Genomic DNA, 20,063 nt, shown 5'->3' on the forward strand with positions numbered 1-20,063 from the left:
TGGCTGTTGTAAGTAATGCTGCAATAAACATAGGGGTACATGTATCCCTTTGAATTAGTGTTTTTGTATTTTGGGGATAAAAACCCAGTAGTGCAATTACTGGAACATAGGGTAGTTCTGTTTCCAATTTTCTGAAGAACCTCCATACTATTTTCCACAGTGACTGTACCAGTTTGCATTCCCACCACCAGTGCAAGAGGGTGCCTTTTTCTCCACATCCTCGCCAGCACTTGTTATATCAGTTCTTTATATATTTTGGATACCAGCCCTTTATTGGATGTATCATTTGTAAATATCTTCTCCCATTCAGTAGGTTGCTTTTGGTTTTGTTGAGTGTTTCCTTGGCTGTGCAGAAGATTTTTATTTTGAAGTAGTCCCAGTGGTTTATTTTTGCTTTTATTTCTCTTGCCTCAGGAGACATCTAGAAAAATGTTGCTATGGCCGATGCCAGAGAAGTTACTGCCTGTGCTCTCTTGTAGGATTTCTGTGGTTTCAAGTCTCACATTTAAGTCTTTAATCCATTTTGAATTATTTTTGTAAATAGTGTTAAAAAAGTGGTCCAGTTTCATTCTTCTGAATGTAGCTGTCCAGTCTTCCCAACACCATTTGTTGAAGATACTGTCTTGTTTCCCATTATATGTATATTGTTTCCTCCTTCATTGAAGGTTAATTGACCATATAACTGTGGGTTGATTTCTGGGTTTTCTATTCTGTTCCATTGATCCTGTGTGTCTACTTTTGTGCCAGCACCATACTGTTTTGGTTACTGTGGTTTTGTAATATACCTTGAAGTCTGAAATTGTGATACCTCCAGTTTTGTTTTCCTATTTTTAATCTTTAAGCGACCTCCATACTGGTTTTCATAGTGGCTGTACCAATTTGCATTCCCACCAGTAGTGCACAAGGGTTCCCTTTTCTCCACATTTTTGCCAGCGTGTTTTATTTCTTATCTTTCTGATTCTAGCAATTCTGACGGGTTTGAGGTGATATTTCATTGTGGTTTTGATGTGCATTTCCCTGATGATTAGTGGTACTAGGATCTTTTCATGTGCCTGTTGGCCATCTATTTAAAAAAAAATTTTTTTTTATTGAGAGCTAGCGCGAGAGAGAGAGGGGGCATGCGTGAGTGCGTACAAGCAGGTGTGCAGAGGGAGAGGGAGAAACAGACTCCCTGTGGAGTGGGGAGCCTGATGCAGGACTCTATCCCAGGACCCTGGGATCATGACCTGAGCCGAAGGTAGATGCTTAACCAGCTGAGCCACCCAAGCGCCCTGTGTATGTCTTTTTTATTTTTTATTTTTTTTTTAAAGATTTATTTATCCACTAGAGAGAGAGTGCACACAAACAGCGGGGAGAGGCAGAGGGAGAAGCAGACTCCCCTCTGAGCAGGGAGCCTGATGTGGGGCTTGATCCCAGGACCCCGGGATCATGACCTGAGCCAAAGGCAGATGCTTAACTGACTGAACCACCCAGGCACCCCTATATGTCTTTTTTATAGAAATTTCTATTCGGGTTGTTTGCTCACATTTTAAGTGGATTGTTTGGTTTTTCTGATTTTGGATTTTATGAATTCTTTATGTATTTTAGATGTTACTCCTTATTGGATAAGTCATTTGCAAATATCTTCTCCCATTTAGTAGGTTGCTCTTTCATTTTGTTGATGGCTTCTTTCACTGTGCAAAAGCTTTTTAGTTGTAGTCCTAATTGTTTATTTTTGCTTTTGTTGTCCTTGCCTGAGGCGACAGATCCAAAATAATATTGCTAAGATCAGTGTCAAAGAGCTTACTACCTATGTTTTTTTCTAGGAGTTTTATGGTTACAGGTCTTATAGTTACGTCTTTAATCCATTTTGAGTTTGTTTTTGGTATATGGTGTAAGAAAGGGGTCTAGTTTCATTCTTTTTGTGTGTAGCTGTTCAGTTTCCCCAACACTTTATCAAAGTGTTGACAATAGACTAAAGTTACTGTTATATTAGGTTTATAATTTCTTGTTCACCTGCCTTGGCCTTTTTAAAATACTTGTAGTGACTAAGCTTTTAGGATGGTTTGGAGGCAGCAAACAAATTTATGTTTAGATGCCTATTTTGTGCAGGATTCTCAAACTTCTCTGGGACCTAGGAGAGTTTAAATAACCAGTCCAAGGTCACACAGGCAATCAGTAATGAGCAAAGCCAGGGTAGAATGGGTAGTTGTGGAGAAGGGGGATTAGACTTTTATTTTTTTTATTGTGGTAAAATATACACAAAACAAAATTCATATCATTTTAACCACGTAAGTGTTCAGTGTGGTGACATTAAATGCATTCATTGTTCTGCACTATCTATCTGTAGCACTTTTCGCATCTTCTCAAATTGAAACTGTACCCATTAAATAATAATTCCCCATTTCTGGGGCGCCTGGGTAGCGCAGTCGTTAAGCGTCTGCCTTCGGCTCACGGCGTTCTGGGATCGAGTCCCACATCAGGCTCCTCCGCTGGGAGCCTGCTTCTTCCTCTCCCACTCCCCCTGCTGTGTTCCCTCTCTCGCTGGCTGTCTCTCTGTCACATAAATAAATAAAATCTTTAAAAAAAAAAATAATAATTCCCCATTTCTCCCTCTCCCAAGCCCTTCGCAACCACTATTCTACTTTGTGTCTGTGCTTTGACTGCTCTTGGTACCTCATAAGTGAAATCATACAATATTTGTTCTTTTGTGCCTGGCTTATTTCACTGAGCTAGTATCTTTAAGGTTCATCCATGTTGTAGCATGTGTCAGAATTTCCTTCCTTTTTCAGGCTGGATAATATCCTTTTTTTTTTTTTTTTTAAAGATTTTAATATTCTGTTGCACGTGTGTACCACATACTCTTTATCTGTTCATCTGCCAATGGATGCGTGGGGTGCTTCCACCTTTTGGCTGTTGTGAATAATGCTGCTGTGAATACTGCTGTACAAATATTTGTTCAAGTCTCAGTCTTTTGTGTATACCCAGTCAAGTCATGTCTTTTGTGTATATACCCAGAAGTGGAATTACTGGATTATATGGTAATTCTGTGTTTAATTTTGGGGGGAATTTCCATACCGTTTTCCATAGTAGCCACATCATTTTATATTCTTACCAGCAGTTCACAAGGGTTCTAATTTCTCCACATCCTCACCAGCACTTGTTATTTTCTGTTTTTTGGGTTTTTTTTTTTTTTTTTTTTATAATAGCCTTCCTGATAGATGTGAAGTGGTATCTCACTGTTGGTTTTAAACTTCCTAAAAAATGATAATATTGGAATTTGAACCCAGACAGGTCTGACTCCAAAGTCTATGGTTTTACATTATCGTCGTGCTGCTTCTAGTTCACATGTCATTTGGATGCTTCTGCTTTTGGGTACGATAAAATAACAGGAGCTGAATTTTCTTTCCTACCTTAAACAACTTGAAAATGGGACATTTTCATTATTTATAAAATAATGATATCCAGACATTTAAAAGAACAGGATGATGAAAAGGTAGTTGTTTAACAGAGAGGGCAGTTCGGGCTGCACTTAGTTGGATGTGACATTAGGGAATCCAAGTAAGACTGACCTGCAGGAAGTTAGAGATCATACGGCATGTCAAAGCTGGGTATGAACACCTAGAAGGGAATCATCCCTGTTGAAGTTAAAAGGGCACTTCTCCAGGGTTCCCATCTTTTATTAAAAAAAAAAAAAAAAAAAAAAAGCAAAGTTAAGGGAGTCTTTTCATGTTGTATTTTTCACTTCAAGTTTTTTAATTTTTTTTTTTTAAAGATTTTATTTATTTATTCGACAGAGATAGAGACAGCCAGCGAGAGAGGGAACACAAGCAGGGGGAGTGGGAGAGGAAGAAGCAGGCTCATAGCAGAAGAGCCTGATGTGGGGCTCGATCCCATAACGCCGGGATCACGCCCTGAGCCGAAGGCAGACGCTCAACCGCTGTGCCACCCAGGCGCCCCTTGAAATTTTTTGAAGGCTTATATATTCAAATGTTATACAGAATATTAATTTTTTAAAGATTTTATTTATTTTAGAGAAAGAGAGTGTGAGCAGGAGGAGGGGCAAAGGGAGAGGGAGAAAAAATCTCAAGCAGACTCCCCACTAAGGGCAGAGCCTGTCACAGGGCTTGACCTCATGACTCTGAGATCATGACCTGAGCTGAAACCAAGAGTTGGACACTTAACCGACTGAGCCACCCAGGGGCGCCCAGAATATTCATTTTTAAAAGTTTTATGTCCCTCTGGTTTTAACACTATTCTTTGCTCTCTATCTTAAAAGGGAGATAGTCTAGCTTTCTCCCCCAATATCCAACAACTGTCATTCATATAATATTGAATAATACTGAGAAACTCTCAGAAGGGGAAAGAGTAAGAAAGCTCCAAAACATACACAAACATAAAATTTAGTATAGTTGCAAGATGGCATTTTAGGTGAGTGGCAACTTGAGACCATAAGAAGAAGTGGCAGGTGTTTATCATTACATGAGGGAGCACACCAAAAAGATCCGTTGGCGGTGGTTGCCTAGAGTTAGAAGATCCAAGCAAACATTCTAGGGTAGGGAGGGGCACTGCCTCTCCTGACATAATCCCTCAAGCTGTGTAAGAGATGAGTTTATAGCAGCACCAGAAAGTTCTGGTAAACTCATCCCTGTTTGCTACTGTGAGAACACAGAACCTTTTACCAATTTACCCCATCAGAGAGAGGTCTCACCTTGTCAGTGTGCTGTAAGCCCACTTTATTATTAGTTTGTTGAAGATTTTATTTATTTGAGAGAGAGAGAAAACACAGGCATGTGAGTTGGGGGAGGTGCAGAGGGAGAGGATCTTAAGCCAACTTTGGGGAGCGCAAAGCCTGACATGGGGCTGGATCCCACCACTCTGAGAACATGACCCAAGCTGAAACCAAGAGTCGGACACTTAACTGACTGAGTCAGCCAGGTGCCCCAACTGTAGCCCTACTTAAATAAAAAAACTTCCATTTTTATTTTATGTCAGCTGGGCTAGAGGTCCTGTGGCACAGCAGAGATATACTGGGTCCTCAGCATGAGACATGTAGATTGAATGATCAAAGGTGAACAGAAAGGTTAAGACCAGGTTTAAGGACCCTAGGCTTCGTTGCTCAGTTTCTTTGGCTGCCTAGCCATTCTTGTCCACGTGCTGCAGGTGTAGCTTAAGTGACAAAAGCACTGCACCTGTGGCAGATACTCAAGACCATTTCCCTGCAGTCCATTTCTGTTTTGACTAAGGGCAGCTTGTAGCAGCCTGGAGAAATCCGCCATGGACTCTATAAATAACTGCTTTTTCTGGAATGTGGTACGCTAGGAAAGTACAGAACAGCAAAACTCTCTCCTGAACCCACTTCCTGCCGCTTTAACTTCTCATTCCTGAAGGTGAGATTGCTTCCCATTTGGCTCAGAAGTCTGTAGACACATAGCATTAAAGTCCTGGCATGGCCAGAACAAGGCACACAGTTGCCTTTCCTCCCAAAAATCTTCCCAAGTTTATTTTTGTCATTATAAGAGACTTCCAAGTCAAAATATTTTTAGATTAAAGTTGCATTTTGATGATATTGCACAGTAAGTTGTGGGTTATTTCAAAGATTAGTCATTTCCCAAAATTGACAGTCTTTGTTATTTTGAAATTGCAAAAAAACCCCGCAATTATTTGCCAATTTTAACAGCATTTTCTTTTAACAACTTAGGTGAATTTTCTGCATGTGAAGGCTCATGATGAATCTTGTTTCCCTGTTATATTTAACTTTTGTTTCTACATTTTCTTTGTTTATTGGCTAGGCCAGCTTGCTCAAAATGCTTCCATCAAGAGTCTACTACCCTTCTGGGCAAAATCGCTTTGTTACGTTTCCTCATTATGTGGATTGTCTACCTCCAAACTATACATCTTATAAAATTTCTCTCCATAAAAGGCATAAAGGAAGAACATTTGGATTAATCCACATATAATGAAAGATGCCCAGAATGCTCTCTTATTGAAGTGGGCCCATAGTATCATCTTGATATTAAAAAGATGATCAGTTATTGGCTAATTTTTTTTAGTGAGGTATCATTGACATATTAGTTTCAGGTGTACAACATAAAACAGATTTGATATCTGTACATATTATGAAATGATCACAATTAAGTCTAGCTAACATCTGTCATCATACATAGTTACAAAAATTTTTTTCTTGTGATGAGAACTTTTAAGATCTACTCTCTTAGCAACTTTCAAATACACAATACGGTGTTAACTATAGACACCATGCTGTTAAGTTATTGGTTATTTCTATGATTTCACCAATCCCTCCTCACCATTATTTTCTGTGTATTTAGGTGAGTGCCTCCAATATTGTAAATATGTGGTACTGCTTTTGGGATAAGAAATAGTGTTCACGGCAATTTGAGATTTCCAAACATACGGTTTTCTAAATTTTCTTTCACTACTTTTAGAGAAGAGACCATTTTTCTTTGTCTGTTTGAAATGAATTGTACTTACCATTTAGAATTGTGGAAAGAGATTTCTTTCCTTCCTTCCATTTTTGTTCGTTCTTTTTGTTAACAGCTTTATTGAAATATAATGCACAATCCATACAATTTGCCCACTGAGTGTACAACTCAGTGGTTTTCAGTATATTGATGAGGTTGCTTTCTTACTAACCCACCCCTTCTGTTTATTTTTCTGTTTATTTGATGAATTTTTTGTAGTAGATTCATTTCTTAGTCCATTAGGGCAGCTATAACAAAATACTACAGACTGGGTGGCCTATAAACATTTCCCACAGTTCTGGAGGTTGGAAGTTCAAGATCATGGTGCCAGCATTGTTAGGTAAGGGCTCTCTTCCTATCATAGACTTCTTGTGTGAGAACGTGGCAGAAAAAGAGTCAAGGAAGAGCTCTTGGGTCCCTCATGAGGGTTCTGCCCTCATGACCTAAACGCCTCCCCCGAAGCCCTGTCTCTTCATACTGTTATCATAGGGGATAGGATTTCAACATAATGAATTTGCAGGGCACACGTTCGGACCATAGCAGATTCATATGTGCATTTTGTGTTTTATGCTTATGTTTTAGAAATTGAAGATGATGTCAGCGACTATCTTGTGTTAATTCAAATAATCTCTTCAAATATTTTGGAAAATAAAGATAACCCTATTAAAAATGGGCAAAATGCTATGAGCAGTTCACTAAATAGAACTATAGGTGGTCAATAAACACATGAAAAAGTGTATAACTCTTCTAGTAATTAATGAAATGAAAGTTTAAAAGCTCTCAAAAATGCTAATTTTTAAAATTAAAATATGGGGATATAATTTTAGAATCAGAAGCATGCTAAAAGATGAACAAGAAAAACAATAGTTCTTTGCTTTCCCATCTCCCTTTTCAGGCAGCCACTTCCAAATTTTGCTTGCTTCTCAAGCAGTGTTTCTTTCCTTGAAGAGAAGGCTGATTTCATTTCTCTCAGTTTGATATGATATGGTTGCCTGTTGTTTAAGACAATACCTTCTAGGACCTTGAACTCGATCTTACAGTCTAGTGTTCTAGAACTCATTAACATATAGAATACCAAACTGCTCCGAACCCAAACATTAATTTTTTTAAATTGAAACTTTTTAGATTTTTTTTAAAAATAACTATTGAATTACTTAAATTGGAATCTGAATAAAGTAATTAATCTGGAACGAAATCATAACATCAAATTCTTTTCCAAAGTGTATCAGTATTTCATCATTTCGTTTCAAGTTCCTTATGTTTCTCCATCTCCAGTTGCAGCTTTTACATTTTTAAACAGGATAAGTAATCTTTAGTTGTGACCTACTTAATGATACATTCACAAAATCTTTCTACCCTGACATTGTTCTCATTGTATATTTCACTGATTAAATCTTGAATCAGATTTATTTCTTACCCAGCATTTAGTTATTCTCAGAGTTCATGTTTTAATTTGTTTCCAGTAAATTTTAAATAAAAATTCTTACTACCATTTGTCTTTGGGCAATTTACCTTCCCTGTTAATGAATTCTGGAGAGAAATCTTCCTCTGAAAGGATACTCTTTGTTTCCTTTTTGCATTATCTGGTATGCCTCTTCCCTTAATATTAAGTGCCTCTCCTTCAGCTGAAGGTTTTTTTTTCCCCCTCAACATTTGCTGCGACATGGACGGCACTGGAGGCGATAATGCTAAGTGAAATAAGTCAAATCAGCTGAAGGTTTTATGTCATTTATTAAATTCATTCAGTTTTTCAGTTAGCTTTATTGCTAGGAAATTCGGCCTCGTGTTTCCAAGTACTTCTTGAACAGCTTTTGAATTTTATTTGTTTGTTTATTAGAGAGGGAGAGGAAGGTAGGTGGTGGCAGAGGGAGGGGGCAGGTGGTTAATGGCAGAGGGAGGAGAAAGAGAGGATCTCACCACTCTGAGATCATGACCTGATCCAAAATCAAAATTCAGACGCTTAAGTGACTGAGCAACCCAGGCACCCCTTGAGTTTTATTTTTTTAATAGCAAAAACTCCAAAATGTGGTGATTGAAATGTAGTTTGCTTTAGTTTGACTAGGGGGAATGTTTAAAAATTATGACTTTTTCTTTTTTTTAATTATTACAGGTTTTTTGTTTTAAACAATGAAGCTGGGTTATTGGAGTACTTTGTGAATGAACAGTCTAGAAATCAGAAACCCAGAGGTACTTTGCAGCTTGCCGGAGCTGTAATATCACCTAGTGATGAGGACTCACACACCTTCACTGTAAATGCTGCCAGTGGGGAACAGTATAAACTCAGAGGTACGATCGAGATACGGGAATTGATAGTGTGATTTTCTTCTTCCCTTGAGAATTTGATGTACTTCCCTGCTTTCATTTGAGTTTTGGAAACACAAACTACTGTCATCGATGATGTAGATATGATATTCAGAATCTTAGAATTGCTTGTGAATTTATGAAATCTGTTTTAATAAATAACCTTTCTCAAGTGGCACAGTGAAGAAGTGTATTTACAATTGGCCCCTGTAAAATATTTGTGTAGACAAACCCTAACTACTGAAAAATCTAAAAACATAGCTAGATTCTTTAAATGGTATTTTCTATGTCTGCCATGAATTTGTTTTTTACCCCTTTTCTTGATTTGGTTTACATGCCCTCTTTGAAGTTTCTAGTAACTAATACACATAGGTGGGATTTATTAAAATGTTCATATTCATTTAAAAAGTATACCTTTTGTATAGGTTAATTTAATTTGTGTTTTTTGTTTAATTAATGCACATGAAGTATAATGCTAACCCTAACTGGATATTCTGCAAGAGACCTGAAAATATTGAGTACACATTAAATGCTTAATAAAGGTTATTTCTTGAAGTAAGAGCATATTTTTTGAGAAACTTAAGACATGTCAAGTCTTATATTCCTGCCTAGCTGCATGTAATTTATCCTCTTTCTGAAATATCCATATCCAGCTACTATGTTACTTAACAGAGTTGATGCTTGGGCCTTTTTCCTCCCTCCCTCCAGTACGGGACATTTGCTCTAGGGAGAATAGGACCAATCCCTGGTTTTCAATTATCTATCTGTTCTTCATGCTGTAGACAGTTAGTTGTATCCCATAAATAAATATAAAAGTGAATAACTGTTAGGTTCTTTTTATCAGCCACAGATGCTAAAGAGCGACAACATTGGGTTAGCAGACTTCAGATATGTACACAGCATCACACTGAAGCTATTGGCAAGGTATGTGGACTCATGATATTAGCACATAAAAAGGGGGAAAGAATGTTTTATTGTATTTTTTTATATTTTTAAATTGCAAGACTATTCATATACTTTAAAATTTACCCTTTTAAAGTGTGCTATTTCGTTGGTTTCATATATACACAAGATTATGCAACCATCACAACTCTCTAGTTCCAGAACACTTTCATCACCCTCCAAAACACCCGTATCCATGAGCAGTCACTTGCATTGTCCCCTTTCCAGGCCCCTGGCAAACACTAATCCATTTTCTGTTTCTGTGGGTTTGTCCATTCTGGGCCTTTTATATAAATAAAATCATACAGTACGTGGTTTTTTGTGTCTGGCTTTTTACACTTCACATAATTTTTTTCAGAGGTAGAAGCAAATATTATTAAATGTCCAGTTTTATTCTTTAATCTTTTATGTATGCACAGTACTTTCAGGGTTCATTCATGTCATTTTGTCTCATTTTATTCCTTTTTATGGCCAAATAATATTTCACCATACGGATACATTACATGTTGTTTATCCATTCATCAGTTGGTGGACATTTGGGTTGTTTCCATTTTGTAGCTATTATGAATACCATTTGTGTCTGGGTTTTTGTGTGAACACATGATTTCACTGAGGTGTATATTTAGGAATGGAATTACTGAGTCATATGATGTTTCTCTGTTTAACTTTTTGAGGAGCTGCCAAACTGTCTTCTAGAGTGACTGACCATTTCACATTCCCACCAGCAGTGTATGAGGGTTTCAGTTTTTCTGCATCCTCACCAATACCTGTTACTGCCCTTTAAAAAAAAAAAAAAAATTGTAATAGGCATCCTGGAATATGTGAAGTGGTTTTGATTTCATTTCCCTAATGACTGATAATGTTGATGATCTTTCCATATGCTTATTGATCATTTGTGTATCTTCTTTGGAATTTTTTTTTATTTTTTAAGGTGGAGAGGATGGTCTCAGTACTTGAAATCTGAGGTTTAGAGACACCTAAAAACTAATACCTGGGCAGCATAGTTGAAGAATTCCATATGTAGGTATACCTAGGTGATAGCTTGACTTTAAAAAAAATTTTTTTTCCTAGTGCTTTTTCCCCATAAGTAAATTTTAAGAAGTTTTTTGTGATTTAGGCCTACTGCCCAGTCTTCAGGAAGTTCATCACAAAAGCTTTACTCCTACTGCAAGATTATAGTCGTTGGCAGTGATCAGAAAGTATTAGTTTGTTCTAAAGGTACTTGCATGTTAGATTAGAAAATGTATTATATTGAATATTTTTGCTTCAGTCATGGTATTTAGAAATCTGAAATTAGAAATTTCTTGTTCTAATATTAGTAAAATGTGAAAAAATATTCTCGACAGCACAAACCTGTAATCAATTTTCTCAATAAATTACGACTTTACTGTTGGATGTATCAAATGTTTAAACTTTGAGAATCTTAAATTTTAGCATTTTTCAAAAATGTTGTCAAGTCTGAGGTTAATTTAATTTTTAAATCTGTTCATGTGTAAGGCTAAAGTGTATATATAATAGGTGAGGGTTAACCAGAATTCTGGAAAATGAATGATTTTCTTTGTCTAATAGAATAATCCACCTCTGAAATCACGAAGCTTCTCACTTGCATCTAGTGGTAATTCTCCTATCTCCCAGAGGAGACCAAGTCAAAATGCCATTTCTTTTTTTAATGTTGGACATTCCAAACTACAATCAGTGAACAAAAGAGCTCATTTACCTCCAGACCATCTTGTGGAAGTCAGAGAAGTAAGTATGAATTGAAGTCAAATTAAAATGCCAAAATGATCTAACTTGCTTGTTTTTTTCACACACAAAACATTGAAATCCTGTTTGTGTCTTCTGGGGCCTTCAAATGTTTTCTGTCTACTATGCTGAGATAATTTGAAGTCATAAAGATTCCATGGTTTTGTGTGATGTCCTAAGTTTCTTTTCTGTGGTGTCCTAAGTTTCCTAGGTACACTCTCATTTTTCAGTCTATATCTTTCACTTCTCAAGTAAAAGTACAGACTCCTTTAATGTAACATTTATGATCAAAACATATGTTATGATGTAACATTAAGCCTACTGGGAAGACCAAAAGGCCAAACAAGTGATTAAAAAAAAAAAAAAGATTTGTATAGACAATTTCAAACATACACAAAAACAGAATAGTTAAATCCTTGATGTTGCCTTATCTCACCATTTCCCTGTTTTGTTTTTTTTTTCAAACTGAGTACCAAATAATTGTAGTTAGTAAGGGATCTAGTTGTTAGGTTCTAAATATTCCTGAGTTAAATTTGGTAGAGCTAATAGATAATCTCTGTAGTGAGTGGCCTCACACAAGTGTGTGATTGGAAAGTAGAGGAATATTTTAATTGCCTTTTAAGATAATTGTGGTTATTCTTCTTTGGTACTTATGAAAACTTAATAGTAGCAATTTTGTAAGTGTTAGATGCAGTGCGGAATCTAATATATATCCATGGACTTTCCATATGCTGTTACATGAAAATCTATTGGTCTGTCTTGGCACTTGGAGTGTATCTTTAATCTGTGCATGATTTTGTAACACCATGCGTCAGTCATTTGGAAAATATGATCTCACAGAGTTAGGCAAGTCTTGCAGACGTTGACCTACTTTATCATGCAGTGTCAGAAATTCCCAGTCATTAGCGTCCTCACCAATCTCATCAGAAAAGGCTTTCGGTACTTCAGTTGTCAAGCTTACATGGTAACAGATAAAGGTTTCCCAAAATTCTTCTCATTTTAAAGCTCAGATTTTATAATTGGCAATAAATACTGTTGGCTTTTTTTGAAGTGATAGGGTTGTTTTTTTTAATTTTGGGGATGTCTACCACATACCTCCAAGTCTGAATATCTATAGTTTCTAACAGTCATTCTGTAAAGGAAAAACACTCCTAATAGGTTTCTCTTCTTTTCTACTATAACACTCTACAGTTCTGTACTCTGGTCACCAACTATTGGGGTTTTCCCACCACCAAGCAATTCTCTAATTCTCTGTGGACACCAGCTGTGTGTCCTACAGTTTAACTCAGTTTCGACACTATCTACCTGAGGTAGTGTCAGATCCCACAAGACTGTCCTCACTTTAGACATCACTTGCAAGTTCACATTCTCACCTGTGCCTCTGACCAACCTGCTATAAAGAACTCAGGAACAGACAGATATAAGAGATGCATAGGGCCAGATATGGGGGGAAAGGCGTGGGGCTTCCACGCCTTTTCTGGTTGTACCGCCCTCCCAGTACCTCCAAGTGTTCACCAACCAGAAGCTCTCTGAACCTCCTCTTTTGGGATTTTTATGGAGGATTCTGTAGGTAGGCATGATTGAATGATTGCCTGTTGGTGATTAATTCATCGTCCAGCCTGTGCTCCCTCCTCTCTAGAGGTTGGCAGGTGCAGCTGAACACATTATACATATCTGTTGGTTACATATCTACATAATTGTTTGATCATAGATTATAAATTATTTAACTCTGTATATTTAACTCCAATAAATACTGCCTAACTATTGGCAAGAGTGTTTGTACTGTTCATAAGTTTGGATTATTAGACGTTAGTCCTACCATTTGTATACAAAATATTTTACACACACAAAGCACATACGTATATGCATGTATAAATATGTACATATAGGTATCTTCATATCCACTCTTTTAATTCAGAAACCTTTTTTTCTAATAAGGGTGAATGTTTAATCTATTGCTATGACATACGTTTTCAGGGGCTATTTCATGTACGACACTTGATTTGTTTGGTAGGATATTTACATCTCTCTCTTACTAGCCCTCTGATGAACTGTATTAAAAATCATCTGGAACAGTGTCTCTGAAAGCTAAAAGAATCTCTGTTACAGAGGTTCTGTGTGAATTAAAAGAGTGTCTAAAAGATAGGCAATCTGAGAACCTTCTGCTCACAATTGAGTAATTAAGCATAATAAATTCAATTTTCATTTAAAAATATTGGGTTGCTTATCAAGCATTGTTATTCTGTTGGCTCTCTTAGGAAAAGTGAACAGAGCACTTGATCAAAGCAGAGTGTATTAAACTCTTTTAACGTGAAAAGTTTATATCCAGTACGTGCTGTACAATCAGGCTAATGGTACCAGAAAGTTAGAGAAAAGGAAGCAGGAGAACCATCATGTTCTCAATGTAAGTTCAAATTGAGCCTGACTAGAGGTGCTCAGATGAAAGAGGTTAAGAGCCCAGACTGGGAACTAATGAAATATTTAATGCTGCTATTGAAGAAGATCCAGAATGTTCTTTTAATGACTTGTACGAATGTATACTATTAATAAAAGGTTTGTCAAGGCTTTTGAGCTTTGTTGCTTCTAAAGAAAAAGTGCAGCTGCCAAAGATTACCATCTTTTACACAATTGACACAATTTACACAATTACACACTGTTAAATAGTGCTCATTAATTCAGAATAGCCAAACATAAAGTAGATTTCTAAGCCTAATATATCCTAAAAATGGCTCAGAAGCTGAGTATGGTAATTAAAATGGAAACTGTGTGTATACATGATATATAGAACTCATGAGTGGGACACACGGAACTGTTGTTTTCTTTAGATGATGTCTCATGCTGAAGGACAACAGAGAGACTTAATTAGGCGAATTGAATGCCTTCCTGCTTCTGGCCATCTTAGTTCCTTGGACCAGGATCTCTTAATGCTCAAAGCTACTTCCATGGCAACTATGAACTGCTTAAACGACTGCTTTCATATTCTCCAGTTGCAGCATGCATCGCATCAGAAGGGCTCATTGTCTTCAGGTAAGTTATAGATGAAGAGTAGGATTTAACATTAAGTGCCAAAACATGGAAAGATTGCATTTGTTGTAATTCTAACTCCTAAAAAATCTTAAGAAGAAAAAGAAAAACATTGAGCCTCTTGATTTTTTTAATTATCACATTAATGTTAAAGAAAGTCTTATTGTGTCCTTTTTAGAATCTAAAATGATTTTAGGGCTAATGTTTAATATAATTGAATATCTCTTTGGAGACCTCAACTCCATATGTCGAAAACTGAACTCAAAACGTACATCTCGTTTGTTTGTGCTAAAATTGGTGGCATCGTTATTCATCCAGTCGACCTTAATAGAGATATCGGGACCATTTCTTAACTTTTGGTTTAGTCCACTGTTCATTATATCCATACTGACCCAGAGATATTAAAGTCTGTCAGTCACTTTTCAGTTTGAAAAATAAGGTGTACATTTAGTATTTGAGAGTACTTATTTGTTGAAATTAATCTCCTGGGGAAAATAATGTTACTGCATGTGAGGACAAAAAATGAGTTTTTCTATTTAATGAGATGAATAAACTCATGTTCTTCTTTATTGAGATATAATAGACATATAATATGTAAGTTTAAGGTGTACAGCATGTTGATTTGATACATATACACGTTGCGACATGATTACCAAAGCTAATGCCTCAATCATATCACACAATTCTCACTTTTTTGTGGTGAGAAACCAAGAATTGGACGCTCAGTGGACTGAGCCACCCAGGCACCCCTACCGTAGTCAGATCTGAGGTGATACAATATAGTTTCCATCCTCATGGATGCCTACTTAAATCAATATTTCAAGCTTATAATAAACTATGTTTAGTGTCAGTTGTAGGTATAGACTAGTAAGCCATGTATGTTTCCCATAGGGAACTCATAGTCCAGTTGGGAACGAACATGTAAATATTTAACTGTAATACGGGAAGTGTTGTTTACAATGGGAACAAAATGGTTTGGGCGAATATATGAATGGACCAATGCTTCTGACAGAAAACGGTCTGGGAAAGGCCTGGAAAAGCTATAAAAACCAATTAGCCTGGGGTCAGAGAGCGAGGAGAGGGTGTTCAGAAGAGATGGACTGGCGTAAGTTGTGAGTTGTGAATATGGACTGGGGCCTTGGGGGAATTGTAAGTAATATATAAATTTTTTCCTATTTAGAAAGCAGCACACATACCTGGGGCGCCTGGGTGGCTCAGTCGTTAAGCGTCTGCCTTCGGCTCAGGGCGTGATCCCAGGGTTCTGGGATCGAGCCCTGCATCAGGTTCCCTGCTCTGCTGGGAACCTGCTTCTTCCTCTCCCACTCCCGCTGCCTGTGTTCCCTCTCTCACTGGCTGGCTGTCTCTGTCAAATGAATAAATAAAATCTTTAAAAAAAAGGAACTATTACACAATTGAAAAAAAGAAAGAAATCATGCATTATCCTACCAACCAGAAATTGCCACTGTTAATAGTAGTACATACCCCACCAAGTTTTCTTTCCTCCTTAGTTTTTGTTTGTTTTACCCATTGTTATTAGAAAATATATGTTTTTATCTTATACTTTTAATGTAAGAATATTTTCCAGTTTATGTTATGCTTTTGGTAAACACTGTTATTGTTGGCTGCACTATATTCCTTTGAAGGGATAGTTCTTTGGTTTACTTAACTGTTCTCCTGTGTTGAACATTGGATGAGTTATCTTGAGCTGTGAAATTTGGTTTAATTCTAGTGTTTATAATAATAATGTCAGGAAAATGATAATTTGTTTTCAGTTGATGCTACTTAATTTTTACAAAGCACATCAGCTAGCACAGTGCTAGATACTAGATGCTTAATACTTGATAATTAAATGTATATAATTTTTTAATTCTTAGAAATTTCTTTTGTGTAGTTTAATACACAACTGTTTTTAAATGATTGCTTCATGATTAGTGAAGCATGTACAATATAAATTTGCATTTTTTAGTTAAAAAATGAAAGAGACTGTAAACTTTATAGAAGTGTTTAAAGTAAAAGTTGTTCTCTCTCATTACTATGTTTTGGAGCATGGATTTGTGGATATTTGGTGGAGTTGATTAACCAGTATTGGTATTCCTTACATAAGCAGTCATTTTCCAAATTAGATCTATAGAAATTTATTCTTCAGTCACTTGAGAATAAAAATAGAACTGTGGAAAGAAAAACTGAATTACCTTTTCACTCAAATTTTGAGATGACACAAGAAATGAGAGCTAAATTTAAATTAGTGTTTAGTCCCATTAGGTCTTAATGTATGTTGTCCAAGGGATCATTATTTAGAGGAGTCTTGAGACCAAATGATTGGTTTGATAAAGAGTATTGTGGTTTCCAATCAATTGAGCAATCTCTTAAAATGGATCTCTTATATTTAGTGTTTGTGTGCATTTTATTTTTAGAAGTAAAGACATCTAGATATTGATAGTAAGAAGAAACATTTTAAGGTAGGAGCAAAACGTTTTCATTTCTTTGGACTTTTGAAACTGGCCTCTTGAACTTACCCAGGTTATTCCCTGAGAGACTGGCCTGAGTGGCAAGGCAGGATGCTCTGGTAGCCTGGTAGGTACTTAGTAATTTATTCCTGCACTGAAGTCTGGCATTTCATTATAGACCGAGTAAATTCCCTACTCTTTGTAACTTCTGCTGTAGTAGTCTAACATCTCTAATTGTAGCACTCTAATAATCAAGCTTCTGTGAAACCTAGATCAGCCTCTGAAATCAAATGGAACGTTTTCCATTATTGATTAGGCATAGAATCCACTTTGTTAAACTAGTTGAGGGTAATAAGAGACATTTGAGTCATTAACTGAGAAGATGACAGGTCTCTAAATGTGACTGTCTTTCATTGGGTCAGCTATTATTTATTCAGTAGAAAAGCCTTTCAGTTTAAAAGTATATGGACCTTCTTTAGGATTAAAAAACAAGAGGAATGGACATGTATTTGCAATACTTATATTAGATCGAGGTGGTTATCTTGAATGGTTAGAAAATTGCTACTGAGAGTAACGTTCAGTCCCAAAACGAAGAAAATTCTTCTGTTTCAAAATCCCAGGCTCCTCCTGTAATTGTGACTCCCTAATTGCATATTTTTTGATCATTAGGGAGAGGGACAGTGTTTTTTACAAAAAGGGTAGCAAGTCAGCTATTCAGGGCAGGAATACATTATGCTGTACAGATTTCCCAGAAGTTCAGTCCCATTCAGGGTGAATTCTTTTAAAAGGTGTCTCATTTCAAGTTGTAAGTTGCTCTGTTGTAAAATACCCAATCATGGTGCTTATGCTAATGAGCTACAAGTGGCTGTTTGCAGAGTCTCTTAGCAGGTTGAATTGCTTTTAGTCTTGTGGGCTCAAAACAAAATTGTTTAATAAAATCCACATCTGCTGAACTTTCCAGATTATGAGCAAGTTTCAGCGAAAGTTTTCTCTTACTTCATCAGGAACGACAATCGAGTGGTTAGAACCAAAGATACCTTTATCAAACCACTATAAAAATGGAGCTGACCAGCCTTTTGCCACTGAGCAAAGTAAACCAGTGGTGGTCCCAGAAGAGCAGTGTGTTGAAGAATCTGGACCATTAGCAAGGGTAAGGTAATGTGAAAATATGGTTTTGATGTAAAAACTAGGAATCACTGGAAAGGTTAAGTTCTCTTTCCATTGTCAGAGCGTGCAAGTCATCCTAACACCACCAGTGCAACATTCTTGAGACTCTAGACATTGTATTTCTAACTTAAACAGCACTGGCTTTAGAAGAGATCTGTTGTATAATACCAGTACTCGTTGTGTTTTTCAGGTTAAATTATGTGCCTTTTTTAGTTTGGGCTCACTTTCACTTGATAAAACTGTATTTAAAAGTTGCAATTTGCATATTTTTATTTTTCTAGAGAATAAGTTATCTAATATAAGATTATTTGCATAATATTTCTCTCCTACATTTCTTCTTAAATCTTAATTTAACATTATTAGATGCTTACTATTTAATTTACAAGTTTAAAAACTTCCTACTTAGTCTTTTTTGTTGTAAGCACTTTTTCAAAGCAGTTTTTTTTAAGTGTTACTCAAAATAGCATAGTCTCAGGGTTTTATAATATTTTTGTAAGTATTATCTATTCCACATTTCTCAGAAGCTAAAGAATGTCTTATTCTAGTCATAGTTCCACCACTGTAAAAAATCATATTGATCTTTTGCCTTTTGTGTTATTTTTTTATGGTCATTATAATTACATAGTTTTATTTTAACCTCTTTTTACTTGATACTTCTAAGCATTTTGCCTGGCCTATATAATTATAATTTTAAATGTTGAAGTAAGCTATTAAATATCTAGGCTCTTTGTTATTTTTTTTTATTATAAATAACACTATGTCATCTGATGTTTTTTCCCTCCTCTTAATTTGGATTATTTCTTTAGGTTATAGTCCCAAGTGGAATTATTGAGTCAAGAGTAATGCACAGCTTATGGTTATTTATATATTAATAAATTACTTTTTAAAAGAAGTACATGGGGTGCCTGGGTGACTCAGTCAGTGGAGCGTCTGACTCTTGATTTTGTCTCAGGGTCATGAGACTGAGCCCCCAGCTGGGCTCTGTGCTCAGCAGGGAGTCTACTTGAGATTCTCTCTCTCCCTCTCCGCCCCTCCCCCCCACCAAATAAATAAATAAATCTTTAAAAAAAAAAAAAGTGGTAGTACATGACTCGGAGGCTTCCAAAACTGGCCAAGACCTTGGCTTAATGAGGCAGGCGATGGCATTAGTGTGGACAGGAGAGAAGAAAAACAGTATGAAATAATTTTTTTCCTTCAACTTTTTGACCAGATCATTTCTAGAGTCAAGTAGTTAGTATTTATTCAGCTATTCTAGTGTATGACAAATCCAGTGTTAGGAATTAGAGGAGACACAAAAAAATCAAAGACATAATTCTTTCACTGAAGAGACTTAATAATCTGCTTGGAGTCACAATTACATATACACTGAAACAATGAGAGGATAACATGAAGCAGCATTTTTTTTTTCTGTCTTAATCGATACAGTTTAGACTGTTGGGATATGGGCATTGAGAGAAATAAAGAGAGGTGTATTGAGGGGCGCCTGGGTGGCACAGCGGTTAAGCGTCTGCCTTCGGCTCAGGGCATGATCCCGGCGTTGTGGGATCGAGTCCCACATCAGGCTCTTCCGCTATGAGCCTGCTTCTTCCTCTCCCACTCCCCCTGCTTGTGTTCCCTCTCTCGCTGGCTGTCTCTCTGTCAAATAAACAAATAAAATCTTTAAAAAAAAAAAAAAAAGAGGTGTATTGAGTAGAGTGGATGAGGAATGCTTTGGAGAGAGGCTGGAATTGGAATCAGGCTTTGAAAGAAGACAGGATCTGAAGAGGAGAGGAGTAGTAGGATAATCTCAAGATGGAGGAATAACAGGAGCCCGGGATACAAGGCAAATGTGCTTATCGTGGTGAAAGCTTATCTGATGGTTTTAAACCCAGGTTCTGTCATTTACTGACATGTGGACCAATAATTAGCCAGTTAGTTTCGATTTTCTCATCTGTAAAGCAGGGATAATAATATCTTACAAGATTGTTATGAACATAAA

General features: G+C 36.6%; 1 protein-coding gene across 2 annotated transcripts in view; it reads left to right on the forward strand.

Annotated features, from left to right (window-relative positions):
- The window catches only part of OSBPL11 (oxysterol binding protein like 11), an 86,953-nt gene that overhangs the window by 28,262 nt on the left and 38,628 nt on the right, over positions 1 to 20,063 (forward strand). For both annotated transcript variants that reach the window (XM_026495356.4, XM_057306492.1), the window contains exons 3-7: positions 8,572 to 8,747; positions 9,607 to 9,686; positions 11,274 to 11,450; positions 14,273 to 14,474; positions 17,923 to 18,068. In XM_026495356.4, coding sequence (XP_026351141.3) covers positions 8,572 to 8,747; positions 9,607 to 9,686; positions 11,274 to 11,450; positions 14,273 to 14,474; positions 17,923 to 18,068 — 781 coding nt within the window. The remainder of the gene's footprint in view (positions 1 to 8,571; positions 8,748 to 9,606; positions 9,687 to 11,273; positions 11,451 to 14,272; positions 14,475 to 17,922; positions 18,069 to 20,063) is intronic.

This window comes from Ursus arctos, unplaced genomic scaffold (assembly GCF_023065955.2).
Source record: "Ursus arctos isolate Adak ecotype North America unplaced genomic scaffold, UrsArc2.0 scaffold_4, whole genome shotgun sequence".
NCBI lineage: Eukaryota > Metazoa > Chordata > Mammalia > Carnivora > Ursidae > Ursus > Ursus arctos.